The following is a 19989-nucleotide window of genomic DNA, read 5'->3' as shown; positions in this document are numbered from 1 at the left end:
TTTTTGTCCAATTTTAAAATGACTATTTGGTAGTATGATATTATAAACTTTGTGTAAAATAGATTAAGATCATTGTTAAGCACTGTAGATTATTACAGATCAGTGACCTTTATCAGCTTGGTTTTCAAAAATAACTCCCAGTAACAGACTTTTTGAAAGTCTGAAACATTCTTTTAGTTGCATTTGACAAAAATATATATTCTAATGGTAGTCACAGTGTCGAGGTTTTAGTTGTATTTGGCTCAGCATTAGACTGGTTTTCTCCTAGGACTTTTTCTGTATGTGCAAAAACATTCCTTTTTCTCTAATACTCTGACCTGTGGGGTTCCACAAATTTTAATTATTGTCCCATTACTGTTATTCTTTTTTGTTAGCATTTGGACTTGTAAGCAGTTTTTTCTACAACAAATAAAAATAAAAACTTCAACTTTTGCACTTAAATTATGACAATATAATCCTAGCCACACTTTCCTAATGCAAAGACTGGATGATCTTTAAAAAAAGTATCTGGTTGTGTATATGCTTAGTTTTTAATAAAGTTAGGAAAGGTTTCTTCAACATATCTCTTAAAGTAAAGGCTCAGATTTTTAGTTTATGGTTAATATGTACGATTGTTTTATATACTGTAAGGGATTGCATTGCTGAAAGGTTTTCTGGATGGCTTTGTGTACTGATTTCAATTCCCTGGTAACTGATATTAAGAAGACAAGTATTAAGGTGAGACAGTTGTTGCAAATTTAAATAAAGCTCTAAAGATGGAAACATTATTGGTCATGCATCTGATCCTTTGTTGAACCTGAGCTTCTTCCCTTTTATCTGAGGCAGTAATCTGAGATGCAATACTGATTATCAGGTGGCATTGGGGAACACACTTATTTTGTTATTGCTCAATCTCCTCTTAATGCACTTTGAAACAAACAAATCCATTTTATGCACAGAAATGTATTTCCAAATCAATCCAATGCAATGGAGTTATATAGACAATTTCAACTTTGAATAAACAGTTTGATTGTGCTTACAAAACAGAGCTGGGCCATTCAGTTTAAAATTCTTTGTCTTGCTTACCAGCCTTTGTAAATCATCTCTTTCATAACTGTAAGCTATTCATTATGCTGTTGCCAGACTAACACAATCTAGAAAGTGTTCTGAAATTACTCTCATTTTATATTCTTCACTCTGGCTCCCAGATTTAAAGGGATCTTTAGATTTAAAGGGATCTTTAGGATTTAAAGGGATCCTAAACCCACTCAGCTACATAGTTTTGAAAGACCCGGCTCTATAACATCTATCCTGCTTTCAGAGTAAAGCCACCACTGCCCATAGTCTTTAACTGCAGGCTTTTTTGCCTATGACACTTGACTATTACAATATAGCTTTGTTTAACTTACTATGTGTATACGGTTAAGACTAATTTAAAAACTGCTTTGCTTAATCAAACTTTTTTTGGATACTTTGAGATTCTCTTCCTGCATGAAACTGCAACAGTGTGTTGCTTCAAAGTGCTGTGCAAATAAATTGTACTTGTTTTTTTACTTGCTTCTTTATGCCCATTTACCAGAGTAGCGTAAAGGTAATTTTATTTATATAGTACATTTTCAGCAACAAGGCAATACAAAGTGCTTTACAGAAATTAAAAGGAAATACAAACAAAATAACAAACCAAAGGAAAGAACAAAAGAAGAAAAATAATCTAATGTTGATCTAAAGTATGTAAACTAGGTGCTCCTGTTCAGGGTTACTAAGTATCTTCTGGTCTAATTCTATTTCTGGGTTGGGAGAACAGGAGTCTAAAAATAGTCTAACAATGTTGATCCAAAAGTCTCCTCTGGGCTTCAGGTCTCTGCATCTAAATAGTGAGTACTCTACAGTTCCTGATAAAATAAACTAAAGAGTGACTAATCTAATTCCTTTTCTGGGTTAAAAGTGAATACTCCACAGTTTCTAAAAAATGAGCTAAATTCTAAGTTTGTTCTAAATCCTTTTCTGGGTTAAAAGTAAGTAGTCACAGTTTCTAAAATATTTTCACATTTTTTTCAGGTATACGTTTCAAGAAATCGACTATCAATTTGTAAGAACATTAAACCTATTAAAATACCCAGATGATATTTAAAACTGATTTTTTTTCTTGTCAAGAAAGATGCAATGAAATCAACTTGTAACCATTAATCACATGTCAAGGTTCCCAAATCTTCACCTGAATTTAAAATATCTCTTCATGCTCACTTACTGTGCAAGAGACATTAATAAAAACTGTAGAAGATGCAACCACCTGATGGGGGAAGAAAGTAGTAGAATTATGAAAACAGTAAACGGAAAATAAACCATTATAAGAATAACTCAAAAGAGAAACATTCAACCCTAGAGCTTACATAATAATGTTTGTCATAAAGTCCAGAATAATTTGAAACAAATTTAATGAGGTTTCAACTGGATATGAACTTCATTTGTTTTTGTCTGAAAATGAACGTACAGAACCAGTCACTTGAAATGGAGAGTCCTCTACTTACCCCCCACTGCGTATCCTGCTGCGGTAAATCCTGATGTAGCAAATACATAAAAAGGTAGAGAAAGACAGCAGGTATATGCTGTCATAGTGAGAGGAAAATAACACTGGAAGAAAAAAAAAAAAGATTCCTAAAAGTGCAGAAAGTGTATTGCTCCGCTTGCTGTTTGTAGATGGAGCTCCTGTGATGCCAGGCTTCTTACATCATGCTTTAAAGTTTATTTGCAGACTCATCTTGAATGGGACTTTTTTTTCCCCTATTCACCTACCAAAAGTTCTAACAGCAAAGTACAGGAGCGAAAAAGTTATTCTTTTGAGCACAACTGTTCCCTATTAAACACCAATGTTGAATAAAAAAAGGCTGAATAATGAAATGTCTTGCTTTTTATTCACTAGCATAAGTAGCAGAAACACTAAAAGTGAATTCCTGGCATAAACTGACAGTTGACCTTTCCATTAGCATGGGTATATAAAACCCCAGGCCCTGCTTCTCACGTGCCTCCCATTGAGCAAGAAAATATCATGTTAAAACCTGTTACCCTGGATAACCTTTCTAAACCAGGAATGAGACTCCATCAATCATACTACATTAAGTCAGTGTCTTTCTCCCAGGAGCTGACAGCGCAACAATAAGGTGATGCTATTCTCTGTTAACAGGTTTCACTTATCAGCACAAAACCAACACAGAGCATGAATATTTTGTTTGTCCCCTTTGGAGAGGTATTGAATGGTCAAGATTTTTTTTTTCTCTCTCTCTCTCTCTCTTTTAACAAGCATCATTTGATCTCTATGTCCAGTCCAGCAATTCCACATGGGGTCATGAATAAAGGGATTCAGCAGCAGTTGCCAGTGACTCGCTGGGTTTATGTTTTTGAGCATCAGTCATGTGCAGTGGTGCATGACATCCTAATACAATTCCACTGAAATGGTGTCCAAGGCCTCACAAGTAAGTAGATTCCTTAGAAAAATAACTCAAGTAGCATTTAGCTTCTATGCTAATTAGCATTAGGAACAAACACTCTTAAACCGTCATTGTACAAAAAGTAAAGTTTAAATCACACTGAAAGCTTTACTATTTACTGCAACTTTTTGGCCTCAATGATTAACTGAACACATTTTAATATTGGTTCCTTAAATGTTAGAAAAACTGTTTCTTGAAGCAGTTTTTTATTTGGACCAACAATATTATAAACCCCAATGAGCTTCTGCTTGTGCTCTCTCCTTCAACCAGACATGTACACACCAAGTACATGCAAAAGGTCCTTCTTTCATTTACTCAAACCATCACAGCTGACCGGTGGTGTAATTTTCTGGTGTTTTATAAGTTTAGTCATCGCAAAGATGTGTTTAGATCTTTTTGGATGCAGCAAGAGTCGTGCCAGACATCAATGTGTCGTCAACACCATTGTAATAACTTCATTGCACCACTGTCAGCAGAGACCAGTGTGGAAAGTCTTCATTTCAGTACTTCATAACTATGCCACTGCAGTATGTGCTGGTCCCAGGTGTTACATACAGTATACTGCTATTCCTTCACTTTCTACCTAGAACTACTATATCTGTGCCACTGTGATAATCAGCCATTGCCACTAAAGTGTTGTGCATTCTCCTCAATACACACAGGAGCTTCTCATACTATACTGTATATCATGCATAATGGGGAACAAACCAGATTCTTAATTCTTCCCAGAAGACTTCACTGAATGTCCATGTTCTGATTTATTTACATGTTGCTCTGTTGTTGCATGAGTAAATGAATTAATGTCCAAAAATTTGTTTCATTGTTGGCTATTAGTATGTAAAGCTGCTTTTCAGTATCAGTGATATTTGGTAGATTACTGCTGTTTTTGAGATTTTCACAATACCTCTGGTAATGTGAAAAAAGGGGGAGGGAAAGAAGCAGCATCACTTAGCTGCCACTTTGTCATTTAGCAGATGGTAAATGGCAAAGTGGCAAATGAAAATATATCCAGAATCGTATCCTACATTTTGGAAGCTTTTTAAAAGCATGCTCTCATGTTTTGCGTTGACACTTTTCAGTCAAACTCAAATGATGCTAATGAAAGCAACATTTCCGCTAATTTGTATTACACACAAGTAGATGATAGGAAAGGATAAAAACAAAGTGCTGTGCAAGGCATTGCTTCGAGCCAATTGCAAACATAACCTAGTGATACAACTTTGATCCATTGCCCTACATTGCAACATATAGGATTTTTTAACATGCTGCATGTGCCTCTTCAACGCAACAAGTGTCTACGATGCTATTTAAAGTCACATAGAGTGGAGGAAACTTGTTTACTAACTGAGCAGGCAGAATAAATGTTGCTGCCAAAACTGTTTGGCTAAAAATATTATATTCCCCAGTTCATAAAAAGTCCTTAATAATCCAAGTCATTGTAATGACCTTAGAGCTTTACTTGGATCTTGGCAAAATAAAACCTTCTTCTGTGGGTGTGCACAGTACAGGGAACACACAAACACACAGGGCCTTGCTATTTGAGTTCACTATCCTCAGAACAACTCCAATGACGGACTTTGACCCCGTAGCAGAAACGGTTGCTTGGAACCTTACAAAATGAGATGTGCAACAGTCACACAACAAATCAAGTCAGTAAAACACTTTGCATATAGCTGCAGTCCCCATCATAGAACTTGTCAGCCCTGTCCTGATAAACATGCAGCTTTAACTATACTAGTTCGACTGCACTGAGGCTTCTAGCATGAAGCCTCAGTAAAGGTGTTAGGGTGGTTCTTTTGAACATTGTCTGCTCTGTTCTGCCTTTTTTTTATCTCAACTGTGGGTTTATTCAAGCTAACGCATAGCTTGCCCGAATATCTTGCACTATTGCCAGAGACTGGGCTTCATGTGGTGTGCCGAGGGTCCAGTTGCATTGTGTACAAGCAGAGGAGGAAACCATAAGTTGCTTTTAAGTGTGGCTACCATCTGGGATTTTATTTCTGGTTGAACTGCATGCTCATGTTATTTGCTACAGGCTATTTTTCAGCACCTTGAGAGCAGCCGCATTGTACAGAAAGATTTGATTGCACATGCTCCTGCAAGAAAACTGCAAAGCATTTTGGGTTTTTTTTAACAATGTTGACTACCTCATTAAGAATAAGAGATGATCATGAGTGTTCTAATTGCCTCAAGAGGATCATATTTGGAGTAAAACAAAAGAGGAGCAGTGGGAATTTTTTTTGGTGATTTGAAAAGGGCTTGACTATAATGAACACAATGATTGAAGAACCGCCTTTGTGTTTTTAGGAGAATGCTTTTGCCTTGACGGCTACATGAAGGACCCGGTCCACAAACATCTTTGCATCCGCAGTGAGTGGGGGCCCAATCAGGGGTAAGTTATGATAATTGCCTCATGATGATTTGTGATTGCTCATTACCATGTCAGGGTGGAACATTGGGACAACAAAGGAATCATACTCCCCATCAAACCAAGAGTTATTATGTTGGTTTGATAAATCAAAACAAAGTGCGATGTGACCACATGCCGTACGATGTCAGGAGTGGGAAACAGAACTCCAGGTTCACCAAAGCATTTTGCTCCGGACACACACCTAAACATTTGATGAACATGCCAGGCAAGGCTTGAATTTCTATTATATAAGGAAAAGTTGTCTGTTGCAGTTCAATAAGCAAAACTATCGAACAGCATTATTAATTACTGCTTATTGGAATGTCACATATTAGAAGAAAGAAAATGCATACAGTGCACTCTAATTTTTTTCTATTTGATTTTTTTTATGAGAAAACACAGAACCTATAGGGACTTGCATTGTAACACTAACTTGTAAAAATAAAATCACTTGTGGCTTAAACTCCACAGGATACCTTTTAAGAAATGTAATAGACTAACTAAATACCCCATTAGGCTCACTTTCTTTTTTTTTAATAATGTGGATTGCCACTGAGTTCTGGAGCCACTTAAAATCTCTCTGTAGGGTAAATGTGGCAATGAAAAGAATAGCTTGTGCTAATTTCTTACACTTAAATGACTTCCAGCAGGCAGACCAGACATTTTCGTTTGTGTTCTGACTATATTCATACCACAGTTTGTATTATTTTATACATTTTTTTTTTTTTGCTAATTTCCTTCAGCTCACCCAACTGTGCATCTCTGCTTCTTGTTCCTCTGGTCTTCTTCCTGTGTCCCTGTCACTGTGTAACAGAGTGGGCACCCATGGGTGACTTAAATGTTTAATGATCGTAGCCCATGGCATGGAAGCCGCTCCCCCTCCTTACTGATGTTCTTTTTGCTTACAGTGGTGAAGGAGTTTGCTCCAAACGACATCGGGCCCCTGTCACTTCCCTTTCTTGCGCTTTCACTTTGCAGACTGTTAAGTCCCAGAGCTGCCACTCCCCATTAATCTCTATCATTCTCCCTCTCTCACTTCTGCCTCTTGGCATCTGTCTCATTCCCACAATGTTTTTCTCACTCTCACCGCTTGTCCCTTTTTATTTTTTTTCCCCCCAGCTTCTGCTGCTTCCATCTACATCTGTATCTCCTGCTTTTACTGTGCGTCTTCCTTCCTCTGTCTCATTCTGTCATCGCCTCTTATCCACTCCCCTGGTAAATAGATATGAGCCAAAGTCACATTTTATGTCAGCTGCTGCAAAACACATTTTCAGTCTGCTGATTTACACATAAGACACTGTGGTGCTGCGAGTGAATTGTGAAGGAATGTTGCTCTGGTAGACAGAGAAGCAGGGCTTGAGATTTTGGAAAGTTTGGACAAGAAGGATGGATATTCTAAAAAAAAAAAAAAAATTTGCACTTCTCCAACTTTGATTCTAATAATCAGTTTTGCTCTCTCCTCTCTTTGTTGTCTTTGTGTCTGATCTATTTTTTCCTCCTGCAAGTCCCTGGCCTTACACCATCTTCCAGCGTGGTTTTGATCTTGTGATGGGAGAACAACCCTCTGATCGCATTTTCAGGTAAGAAGAACTTCACAAAACTTACTTCTATCTGACTGCATTATACATTCTGCTTTGCTGCCATCAAATAACATGTATCGCTATATATCTACGACTGTTTCTCTATTGATGATTGTTATGAGCCTGCAGGTTCATGCAGCCTGTGAATTTAAAAACAGCTCTAATTACCATGGAAAACCAGGAAAAATTGATTAAACTTTTTTTAACCTTTCGCAATATTATTTATTTTTATTTTTTTGCAGATCAGCAATAAAAACAGAACATTCTTTTTTTGTTTCATGACAACAAAAACTTTTCAGCTCATTTAGACCACTCTGACTGATAGCACTGTTTGTCAGGAACAGGTAGAAGAACATGGCCCAAAGATCCAAAGTTGAATTAAAAGGTTTGTCTTCCCTGTTGGCATATCAACCAGAGTCAGCCGAAGGTTTTAAAATGTCCACAACCAGCTGGTTATCCTAATTTGACCAATTTGGATCTTTAGCTCATTTTATCAAAATAATCCAGCACTTTACCTTTACTTGAAGTCAGGTTTTAATGAGCAGTGCATCCACAATTTTGTTTGCTTAAGCATATATTATTATTTACCAAAATTATTGTTACAGGAAGTAAAATGAGGCAGAACAAATACTGAAGATAAATGCTGAGAGCAAGCATTCAGACACACAACACTTGCCTTCCACTCAGTAATAACCACAGGGAGTTCCTCTAAGGATGGAAAACATGTTTTCCTCCCAACATGTTTTCTCATGAGGACTCTTAGTGTTTTCCACCTCCAGTTTCTGTTGGAGCAAAGCAAATACGTCGTACGGCAGTGCACAAGTCCCAAGTTGTCCATTATAAAGCAGGGCTCGTTAGGTGGCAGCTAATTTATCCTGTGGTCACCCTTGTACGTCATCCTGCATCACAGGGAACCTCGGCTCCACCGCCAAACACGGTCCCAAAGGAGCAAGTGAAATAAGATGTGGCAACTGTTTCCTGAGGAATAACATGAAAATAATACTACTTTTAGGAAACGTAGTTCCAACAGCAAACTCCTAAAATTAAGCCTTATTTAAATAAAAAAAACAGCTGCACTTTGATCCACTTAAAATCTTAACTTTGAAACAAGATGATTAATTAGCTTCATGTAATTAAATGTTTTGTTTCTGCAGTGGTTTAATCACTCTGGGTTCGCACTGAGTGGTAGTTCACACAATCCTCTGATTTCCCTGCCCTTTTCAGATGCTAAGGTTGCATTTTTATTAAATGCAAATTGACCAATTGAAATTTTTGAAATGCAGGTATTCAGCATAAAAATGATTATTTTGTGGGAAAAAAAACTGTCTTTTGTAGCACAAGTCGGCATGCATTATTCATCAAGGCTAATACAACATTTCAAGTTAATCAGCTCACAATGTTTAACTTAAACTTTAAAATACTGTGTTATACCTGCTATGAATGGAAAGGTTGATGATACCATTGTTACACAAAAAAAAATATTTGATGTTTTTGTTCCAGGCATCTGTTTTTTACAGATTCATTGTTGTTTTGGTGTCTCAGGGGGAAACTCTGAGTGGCCCCATTTTACCAGGGTTTTGTTCCCTCTGTTAAGGGACCATTTTATGCAGTAAATTATGATTTTGCTTAAAGGCAAATTAAATAACTCCGAATCTACTTCAATTTGTGACATGAAATGATTCATGAAATTAAGACATCCATCTTTAAAAATCTGCTTTTTTTAATGCAACTTGTTGTTTTTGGTTCCACAAAGAATGAATTTTGGTGGCTTTTAAAATTTACATAGAATATCCCCGTGTGTATGTCAACCATTGGTAATGTGTAGGAATGATTTTGCATTTGGCCAGGGTTTCCATATTGATGTCTATGGTAAACACAAAGCAAAAATCTTAGACCTTAAGTGGTTGGTTACTTGGATGCCTGTGACAAGGTGGCAATGATTACAGCTGAAGAGCCAAAAGGGCAGGGCGATGATCGAGAGCATCCTCTGCCTCAACATGACTGTGTGGTATGGTAGCTGCACAGCATTGGAGAGGAAACAACTGACACGGGTGGTGAGAACAGCACAAGGCATTGTGGGATGCCCCCTCCCAGACCTGGACTCCATTTACACAGGCCGGGTCAAGAAGAGAGCTGGATCCATAGCCATGGATTCCAGCCACCCGGGCCACAGACTGTTTGTGCCGCTGCCATCAGGCAAGCGGTACAGGAATATACGGACTACAACAAATAGACTGAGAAACAGTTTCTTCCCCACAGCCGTCAGAGCCATTACTCCCTGCCGCCCCCCCCTCCCACACATATCATAACCTCGCAGTCACACATACATATCCCCCACCCCCACACAGCCATATTGTTCTGCACTTTGCACTGTCACATCATCTGTACTTTGCCATAATTGGACCTGCTGCTACTTCTTTGGTGTGGTTGAGTGCCTTTAGTTAATTTAGTTGTATATATTGTTATTATTATTATTGTGTGTTTGCTTATTTATACTGTATATATTTGACCTTTTGCACGGGAGCTGCAATGGAAATTTCGTTGAATTCTGTTCAATGACAATAAATGCTATCTATCTAAAAACCCGTGAAGAAAATCTGTCAATATTTTTCAAACTTCCTTTTCTTTCTGTGGAGAAATTCTGTTTTTTTGCACAAAAGCCACATTCTCCTATTCACACTTGGTGACTCTCCAAATCTTCCAGAATGATTCTTATTGATATTGGCTAAAAATATACCGAACGACTTACTGGTCTAATATAATAACAAATTCAGATTTTAGCAGTGTTTCGGCTCTTACACAGAATAATTTAATTGCATATCCACAAGAAAGTAATACATTTTCAGATCTATTTTTCTTGCCATTAGTTTGGAAGCTATGTGCTTGAATTTTTTCCAGAAATATCATCACCCTGTAGGTAAAAATGTATCCATTCATTTTTTTTTACAAATATTTTGTTTCTTCTTTGTTTTGAAACCTAAAAATGGAAACACAATTTTAGCACTTTCAAAAATAACAACACATTTTCTATAGTAGATTATCAAGTTGTCTCTGAAAAGGTCATGTAACATTTGACAAGCGTCATGGAAAGTCAAAGGAGTCTGTCAACTCTGCTCTCGCCAGATTGTGGTCGGTTGGTTTGGTGACAGCAATTTGCCAGTTGTGTTTCCCCACAAAGAGAAGAAAGGGTTAATTGAACTATAGGTGTGAAGTTGTGAATTGTTATGCATGGAGGATTTTGTGGAGCTCAGCATAGCTGCCCTTTCCATTTGCATTTTGTCAAGAGAAGTGTGCTGTGTTCAATGTTAAGGAGGAAAGCTTTGATTGTGCTTTGGGCACAGGAAAGTAAATATTATTTGTGGGCATCAAGGATTCATCACCTGGTCTTTTATGACACTGTAGGTTTGTATGTGTGAGACCAGCTGACCAGTCCTATGATAAGACTATTTGTATTATCCAAGCAAAAAGAGAGGTGAGGAGCAGACTATAAAAATTAGTTTTATTTAGCTAGACTGAGGGCAAAACATTGTCTCTTCAGATTGCAAAGGTTGCAGACTCACAAGGTGTACATGCATAAGCAACATTTTATTTCACTTTGCCTTCATGTCATTCTTTTCACTTTTAAAAAGCCCACTTCTGTGACTGTGTCTTCTTCTAGATTTACATACACCCTGGGAGAAGGAATGTGGCTTCCTCTGAGCAAAAGCTTTGTCATCCCTCCTGCTGAGCTCGCCATCAACCCGTCAGCCAAATGCAAGACAGATATGACAGTAATGGAGGATGCGGTAGACGTAAGGTGAGAGACATTTAAAGATGCCACTTTTCTTAAGTATAGCTTTAGGAACTGAGACAAAAGAAGCTTCAATGGGAAGAACAATTGTTTCATTAAGCATCATGATCTTATTGCTAATTACACTATAACAAAAAGTTTATCATCACCACACTCAAATGTAACAAAGACATTTGCTGGCTTTAAATGATGACATATATTATCATACTTTCATGTCATCCTGCATAAAGTAAAGTAAATGTCAACTCTGACAGCTACCCTTTTCAGGAGACTTGCGCTGCTCTGTATTCTAACTTCATCTGCACTTGTTTTTTTTATTAACTATTGTTTCTGTGAGTTTTAATCATCGCACTGTTGTTGATGAAGAGGTCTTAGTGGTCATGATTCACAGGGTAATAAAATTCTGAGTTCAAACACAAAATCAATTATGGAGAAGCAGCAGGGGGAAAAAAAGGAAAATAAAACTAAGAACTGGCTGGTGATTTGAAGCCAGAAGCAGTGTTTCGATTGTTAAATGGTTCATAACTCCGAAGACAATCCGCTCTGCATGCAACGACTGCGTCTGTGTCTAGACTGCAAAGAGAGCAGTAACTTAGCCAAAACAAAGCTGCAGTGTTAAATTGGACCCAGCCGACATCAGGGAAGCAGCAGAATTATTTAGCCACTTTGCTTTTCTACCAGTGGGTGGATAAGTTGACCCAAGAAATGTTCATATCAGGACGCCAATGTAACCAGAGCTCTTAATCAGGTTCTTTAAATTTAGGTTTGAGTCGATAACATGTTCTCTGTTTTTACAAACATTTTTGCTCCTCTCCACTTCTCTGTTATCTTCCCAGTGCTGGGAGGAAATAGAAGAATGTGTAGATATTTGAAAACTAGACATTAAATAAAAACACAATATATAATGACCTTTTTATCCCGGTTTATAGTGTGAGACATGGAGTTGACATACTGTACATATCAATACAATACAATAAACCATATTAGGTTTCATTGGAAAAATTACAAGTTGTGCTACAATGTGTATGCCCTGCAGATAATTGACACAGGGTGCACTTTAAAGGAAAGTCGGACTAAATATAGAACTATGTAGCGTAGACGTCATCTCTTAGCTATGGATGTGGGAAGGTTTAACCCACTCAGTGTTCATAATAACCCTCTTATCTACTGTGGGATTAACTAGGCCACGTTTTTTACATTGGTCCACACAGAATTAATGGACTAGTCATAACTCCAGCAAGTATATGCAACTATAGACTAGTAATAAATTTGGTAATGCATCATTAACTTGCATTGTTTATTACTTGAGCAGAATCCAATTCTTTTCACTAGTCTGCAGGTTTGCATTGCCACTTCATTAAAACAGATCCATTTTTTATCATATAACTACTCTGAAGTATTCTGTAAACTGGGACACACAGAATATTTTTCAAATTAAAGACGTAATAAAGAATCACCTCCATAAAGGTTGATTGTACTGTGGATTTTCACATTTCCACACCTGCATCTGGTTATATGCGTCTTTTCACGTTGCACTCTGACTACATGGGTTTTAAAACCACCAGCAGGCATAATTTTGGCTGGATATTTGACAACACTTCTCGGTAAAATTAGCAGAAATACTTTTAAATAATCTAACTCTCCTCTCAGTCCCAACTTTTATACATTGTTTACAAAATCCAACCAGCTTGAGGGTAGGTCCTTTGCAAATCCATTCCAGAAACTTAATATTAACATTCTTTATCAATCCTCAAACCAGTTTCGATAATTTTTAAATTCAAACTCCCAATTTCCAATGTTCAACAATCTGAATGCCACCCTCAGATGACAAAAAATGCTAAAGATGTTTATGAACAACTCAAGAGCATAACGTAGCTGCTGCACTTTTGTCACCTGATTGTGCATTTGTCTCCCGTTCCACATCACATAAATGTTATATTTAATTGAAAGTTGGGAACTGGAACGATCATTGGGTTGCAGTAAACTCAACCAATTTGAGATAATTTTGGCTTTGTGCCATGATGCATTATAATTATTTAGTTTCCTGTGTAATCGTTTGGTCCTTCCATCTGTATTCATCTTGAAATTCTAATGATTAATATAATTTGATTTCATCTCATATTTTTCCTGATTTAAATTGTAAATGTTTTGTGAATGGTACATTTAAAACTATGTGATAATGCTGTATGCTTTGTAGATATTTCAACAGTGAGCTGGACTGTTGGCAGGCAAATTAAAAGAGAAAAATATGAACTGTCCTTTTTTTTTAACCGAGTAGTTACAATATGAACTGCTCTATTAAAAAAGGAAGAGCTGAACATTACTGGGGAAAAGGGCACAGCTTTATTTAAATAAATATGTCACTCACTGAGTCTGAATTATTTTCACACACAATGATTTTTCTTTATATAGTCTTGGAGTCATTGAACTTGTCTCATTAAGCTGAACCCAGTGACTTTGTGGCAATTCATAAAGTTGTGTCTTTTAAGTGCTGCACAGTGAAACATAAACAAGAAATGGCTTCATTATACAGAGAAAATACATGTATGGGCCTGTTGATGGGCATACATCACCAGCGTGATGCAAATGATTTCTGAGATATGTGCATAGAAATTTCATCTGCATACTCCAGCTGTGTGTTACTAATTCAAACTGGTGTCCAAACCAGAGATGGTTAGGAGTAAGCCACAACTCAAGATATGAAATGAAGGAGTTTGTATTTGCAGTTTGAAACTATCAGAAGTCAAACATAACGGTGATATGAGGGCAGGGACATCTGTGACTGCGATGTGGAGTAGCTGCTTCCCCCACATATAGGTATTAAAACTGCTGAATAAAATAACGAGATGTCAAACGTCTATGCTATGGTTGTTATGTTCTGAATTGTGCTTGATCGTTTATCTGGTGACCTCCGTAGCCCCACCGTTTCATTTTATAAACACAGTTTCAGATAAAATTTGAGTAGCACTCATGCACTTCATACACAATCACCAACTTCTGTTTGCAAAGGATATGTGAATCAACTGCTTTCGACTGAATTGTGTCATTTTGCTTCCAAAACAGTCTGATTTATTCAAGCCATTCAGTCGTCCATCCATCTTATCTGGAACTTATCTGATATCACATTCCCAAGGTAGCTGGCCCAAAAACAAGACACGCCTACGCAAACATGCATCATTGGTGATATCTGATACTGATATCAGCCAGTTCCAACTTCTATGTGGAAAATAAAATACAAGAAAATATTTTTAAAAAGTCAGTGATTCGATTTTTTCGACATGTCACGCAACATGTGTGAAAAAGCAGTTGCTGTAAAATATAATGCAATTATTAAAACAAAGAAAAATGCATGCAGAATAGACAAACCAGAAATGCATCTAAAAGTTGCAAAACAGTGACTTTTGAGGAGTAGATTTGAAAAAGTCTTCTAGCAGGGGAGGGTAGACCCACATTCATTTTCATGGGGTCTTAATCTGGCTCACATAAATTATTAAATATTTAACAAATATTTGCAAAAAAAAAAAAATGTTTTCTAAGTAAGCAAATAGAGCAATGTGGTTAAAAAGTGATAGTGCTGAGTTAACAAATGTGTGCAAAGTTTGGCACCTGGTAATAACTTCAACATAGATGAACTCTAGTTACAAATAATAGGGGGAAAAACAACATGTAGTTTAATGCCCTAGATGTAAGAAGGTTTATCACAAGAAAATGTCCAAGATTTTAGATTTTTTTTCCCTAATTTGTAGCCCATTGTGCCTCCTGTAGGCTCTCACAGAAAGATTACATGTTCTTCTGTGAAGCCCTCATCAAGATAACATGAACAAAATGCAGATCATCATCCAACAATTTCAAACAGTGCAACCCAGCATTGGCTCACTCCTGCTGCTCTGTCGGCAGTCTGTGTCTAACCAGACTTAAGAGGTGCTACAATTGGGGAAAAAAAATCTTACAGCTTTTTCATTGAAACATACGGCGCAGCTTTTCCAATCTTTCCTTTTGGTCCAGTACTTCCAGATCTGACTTTTTTTCCCCCTATTTTTACACAAGATCTAACAAATTCCTGTGACCGTCAGGATAAAATATGGCTCAAAATTCTGACAATCAACAAAATTTTACCTTTAACCTTTGGTAGTCTTATTCTGCCCGTTTAATATTATTATTACTGGTATTAATATATTTCTTACATATGTCTTCGCTGTGGGGAAGTCTGAATAAAGAAACTGTGGAGTGTAAAGGCATAAAGTACTGAAAGAAAAAATATAAATATATGATTTTTATAATGCACAGCCTTATTGACGTTCATCAATAGTTGTTGATTCAAGTTTTGTTATGTACGATCTATTCTCTGTTCATTTTGCTTAAATTCATGTTGGACACTTTCTGTATGTAGCTATATCATCTTTACACAAGTTTGTACTTTATTTCTGTATGACAATGTGTTACATCAAACACATAAATGATTCACAGTTCAACTAAATTCACAGTGTGGGAAGCTTAGAAAGTATATAAATATGCATTTTTATCTTATTTTATCACACCTACAAATTATTTTTGTTGTCTAAACATTCCTTTTGTGAATATTTATGATGTCAAGATTTTTAAGCTCTCTGTTGGGAAATTGCAGTGAGGATGCGTTGTGTTTACACACTTTCATCTGTTTTTCTTTTTTTTTTAACATGCTATTTTGATTTGGCAGCTTTCTACAAGTCGCTGTGTAAATAGCTCATCTCCTTCTGATCTGTGATCTAATGAATGCTCTCCTCAGCGATCCCTCAGGGGCTTCACAAAAACACTGTTAACACCTTCTTGAAACATGCTGATTCACTGTTCTTCTGAGCTGCGTTCCCATGTGTTTGATTGTCATTTGTAACTTTGTTGCTTCCTGGCAGAGAGATAAGTGACAACAAACGCTGATCTTTTTCCATTGTTTAGCTGGTGTCACACAAGTTCAAGCAATTTGGGAAACGAAAAAAAACAAAAAACATTGTGAAGTATTCTTTGCACTTTTTTGATGATGTATTAGCTTGAAACTAGTTTTTTTTTTAAATACAGCATCTGTAAAATAACTTCAACATCTCCCAGTATCAAGACATCAACAATTTAAAGAAAAAAAATTACATTTGGACTTTTGAAGCAAAATTTCTCTGTGGTGTAATTCTTAAAGAAATGGTTGTTTTGTGGTTTATTTCTTTCATGTTCTATTTGATATTCTGATTATTATTTTACAAGATACTGTTAAATTATTTAAACTCTGTGGCTAAATTACACAAGGGGAGATGTACCGTGAAATATTTATCAACAACATATTTTTTCTGGATTTTTTTGCATATTTCTCACCGTTAAATATTTTAGATTATTAAGCTGATTTAAATATCAGCCAAAGATAACTTGCACAAATACATAAACATTTTTCAATTGATGATTTCATTTATTCTATCCAAACAAATATAAACCTATGCGAACAAATAATCAATTCCTATCCAAGTCATTATCTAACCACATCTTCTGTTTAACTAGTCACAGCCAAGCTTGATTCAGACCTTTTGAATAAAGAAAATCACTTAAGCAGAACCTGGAATTAATAATTGACAAAAAAACAACTATAGTATGCTTTTCTATTTTTACAAAATTTACTTTTAAGGTAAGTTGAATTGAAGTGACAAAAAAAAAGTCTGGCAAGAAGCTTTAATCAGACTTTTGGTTTTAGGTTTTTGTTATCACTGTTCATACTGATAATGCTCTGAGAATAGGAATATTATCTTCAGACGACATACCAATTCATTGTGAGGGTATTTTACCAAATAATAAATGTTGCCTTACTTCGTCATCATTTAAACTTTTAATCAATGATTTATGTCGGCGGCTGTGGTAAATTGTGTTGTACTCTCTGTGGAGGTCCCCTGGCTATTATCAGGGTTCCTCAGTAATTTAGTATTCACACTTGCTGTTGGTTTCATCATCTGCCGATGTTCCTTTCAACAGGTCCCCACAGTATAAATGACAGCAGTGCAACAGGTAATTAAAAACGGAGAAATTGGTTTTGTAAGATAACATCAATTTGAGTTTGAAAGGGAAGAAATCCAATAGCTTTTTTTTTTTCTTCCAATTGTCAACATATAAATAAAACCTACTTCTTTGCAAAAATATTTCAGTCTATTTTATTATTTATTAACAATGTCAAATACTTAACTTGTCCATCTAATTGGGTCCGTTATTAATTTTATAGTTTTTGATAAAAAAAAATTATTCATATTAAATGAAAGCTCCCAGAAAGGTTAAGGTATCAAATTCATTTAGTGTTAGCTCTAATACTGTCTACTTTGAATACTGCAATTTTTTAAAAGATGGTTTTGCAAAGCACTTTCCATGGATGAATATTGAAACATTGCTTTGACATTTATTCATTAGTGTGGTATTATTTTTTTGGCGCATTATGAAACAATTAAAAAATATTTGATCCTCATTATTAATAAAATTACAATGCATTTTCTTGACAGTAGTGTTGTGAGACTGGAGATAATTGGATGAATCAACACCGCTGACACTAATGTCAGATCTTCTTACATTTATATAAATTTTATTTAATCAAATTGAGTGTAAAACCAGGTTTGATCCCATCACAGTTTACTTATCAATTGTATTATCGAACTGCACCTAATTATTGATAATCTTAAAGGTTCTTATATCCGGTGGGAAACGTATTTCACTAACAGGAATGTTCTAATGTTTTTTTCTGTTCTTTTATGTTGTACAGTGCCTTACAAAAATAATCTCACTTAATTTTTTTTTTTTAAATTTTAATCTAGTCAAAAAGACAAATTACAGTGAATTTCTGTGGGACTTTACATGACAGACCAACACAAAGTAGAACATAATTGTGATGAAGAAGGAAAATAATTAGTTTATCAAAATAAAAAAAGAACAAAAATTGTAAAAGTGTTTGTGCATCCATCCCCCTTTACTTTGATTCATCTTAATCAAATTAAGTGAAGAAAATTCCTTCAGAAGTTATCTGAGTGTTATTATCAAACCTGTGTATTATTTATTCACAGAATAGATATATTGTGTTAAGGTTTTAGAGGCATGAGAGGACATACATAAACACACAAGACACTTTATGAATAAAGTTGCAGGAAAATTTTGGCAGATTAGCTTATAAAATTATATCCCAAGCTTTGAACAGTCCTCAGAAGACAGTTCAGGTAATCATCATATAAGGAATAAGGAAGGAGTGTTGCACAACTACAAAGCTTCTTCAACATGACTCTCCTGCAAAATCAGGGGTTAGCAAAATTTACCAAAGATCCATTTTAGCCATTGCTATAACTTAACATACATTGGGCCAGAAAACATATATGAGGCTTAAATAAAAGTGAACTTAAATTTCACAAATAAGTACATAGTTGATAATGTTTTGTTCTAAAGCTAAAGAGCCACATTTTTTGTATTTTTTAGCTTTTAGATTGAAACAAATATTCTTGTAATAGTATTAGCCCAATAACAAAACTTGCAGTTATAACCAACAGAGTGTCTTTTTTCCATATTTCCAAAAGACGTCTAACTCAAAGAGGTAATAATTTCCCACCTGATGACATAAAAATGGCTGAGCAAGATGAAGAACATTGCCCTTGTACCATTAGTCTCCTTCTGTTCAGATGGATAATGGGAGTTCATTTTATGTAGTCGTTGATCAGATATTGCTCTGGTGTAGTGCTTTAATTTGTACTATAAAATAAAGAGCATTGGTTTATTGCTGGTGGGAATCACTTTGAATCCCAATAGACAAAATGTGGCAAAGTTTAGTTTAAGTTTTTTAATAAATTCTCAAGCAAACATATTTTGCTTTTTAAAACAACTCTATGCAGGGGTGAATACAGAAACATTTCAGTGCCCTTTCATGTGCAACAGATTGCAGGCTCAATTACTGACAATAATACCCCACATAACACACATTACCTCTGCTTTCTCCCTCCTTGTTGTTTCTGCAGAGAGGAGCTGATGATCAGCTCGTCGTTCGACTCTTTGGAGGTCCTCCTGGACTCTTTCGGACCCGTCAGAGATTGCTCGAAAGACAACGGCGGCTGCAGCCGCAACTTTCGCTGCATATCTGACCGAAAGCTCGATTCCACCGGCTGTGTGGTGAGTCATCTTTCTTTATAAATCTCTACCTTTAGGCGGCTGTAGATTCCGCCACAGAAAAAAAATGACCTTTCCCCAGAGAAAAGAATCCAATTCAAAGTATTACAGAGTGGTATACAATCTACGCACTCCATCTTATGACTGATGCAGCACAAGAGGATAAAATTGCCTTAACCTCCAGCAGATCCAAACCTTGAGGAGTTTTGATCTTTTGCCAACGTACCTGGCCACTTTTCTAAAGGTTATAAACCAGATCCCCTTTTTTTTCATTAATATCCTGTTTTGGTCATCATTGTTTAAGTCTGTTTGCTTGCATAAATATTCATGGACATATCCACGGCGACCCACATCAAGGACACACAGTGAAGCGGCATTCTCTAGCGTTTCTGAATAGACTATTTGACTCTCCCCCGTCGTCTCTCATGCCTCTTAGGCCGGCAGCACATTCATTACCTCAAGGTGGTGCTTAGCAACCAGGAAATGTAGCAGCCAGGTTTGTTTTCTTCTCCATCTGCTGGGGACCCTACTGCTTGCGTTTTTGTCATTGCAGAATCTTATTGCCTTCTGCTGGTGTTTTGCTTCCCTTAAATCCCTCACCCCTCACCC

General features: G+C 36.3%; 1 protein-coding gene across 6 annotated transcripts in view; it reads left to right on the top strand.

Annotated features, from left to right (window-relative positions):
• astn1 (astrotactin 1) overlaps window positions 1–19989 on the top strand; it is a 348102-nt gene that overhangs the window by 108210 nt on the left and 219903 nt on the right. For all 6 annotated transcript variants that reach the window (XM_028020864.1, XM_028020863.1, XM_028020862.1 and 3 more), the window contains 4 exons: window positions 5772–5856; window positions 7380–7454; window positions 11113–11250; window positions 19233–19383. In XM_028020864.1, the coding sequence (XP_027876665.1) occupies window positions 5772–5856; window positions 7380–7454; window positions 11113–11250; window positions 19233–19383 (449 nt within the window). The remainder of the gene's footprint in view (window positions 1–5771; window positions 5857–7379; window positions 7455–11112; window positions 11251–19232; window positions 19384–19989) is intronic.

This window comes from Xiphophorus couchianus, chromosome 6, assembly GCF_001444195.1.
Source record: "Xiphophorus couchianus chromosome 6, X_couchianus-1.0, whole genome shotgun sequence".
In the NCBI taxonomy this organism is placed as follows: domain Eukaryota; kingdom Metazoa; phylum Chordata; class Actinopteri; order Cyprinodontiformes; family Poeciliidae; genus Xiphophorus; species Xiphophorus couchianus.
The sequence above is the reverse complement of the archived record's forward strand: the minus strand, read 5'-3'. Positions and strand labels throughout refer to the sequence as shown.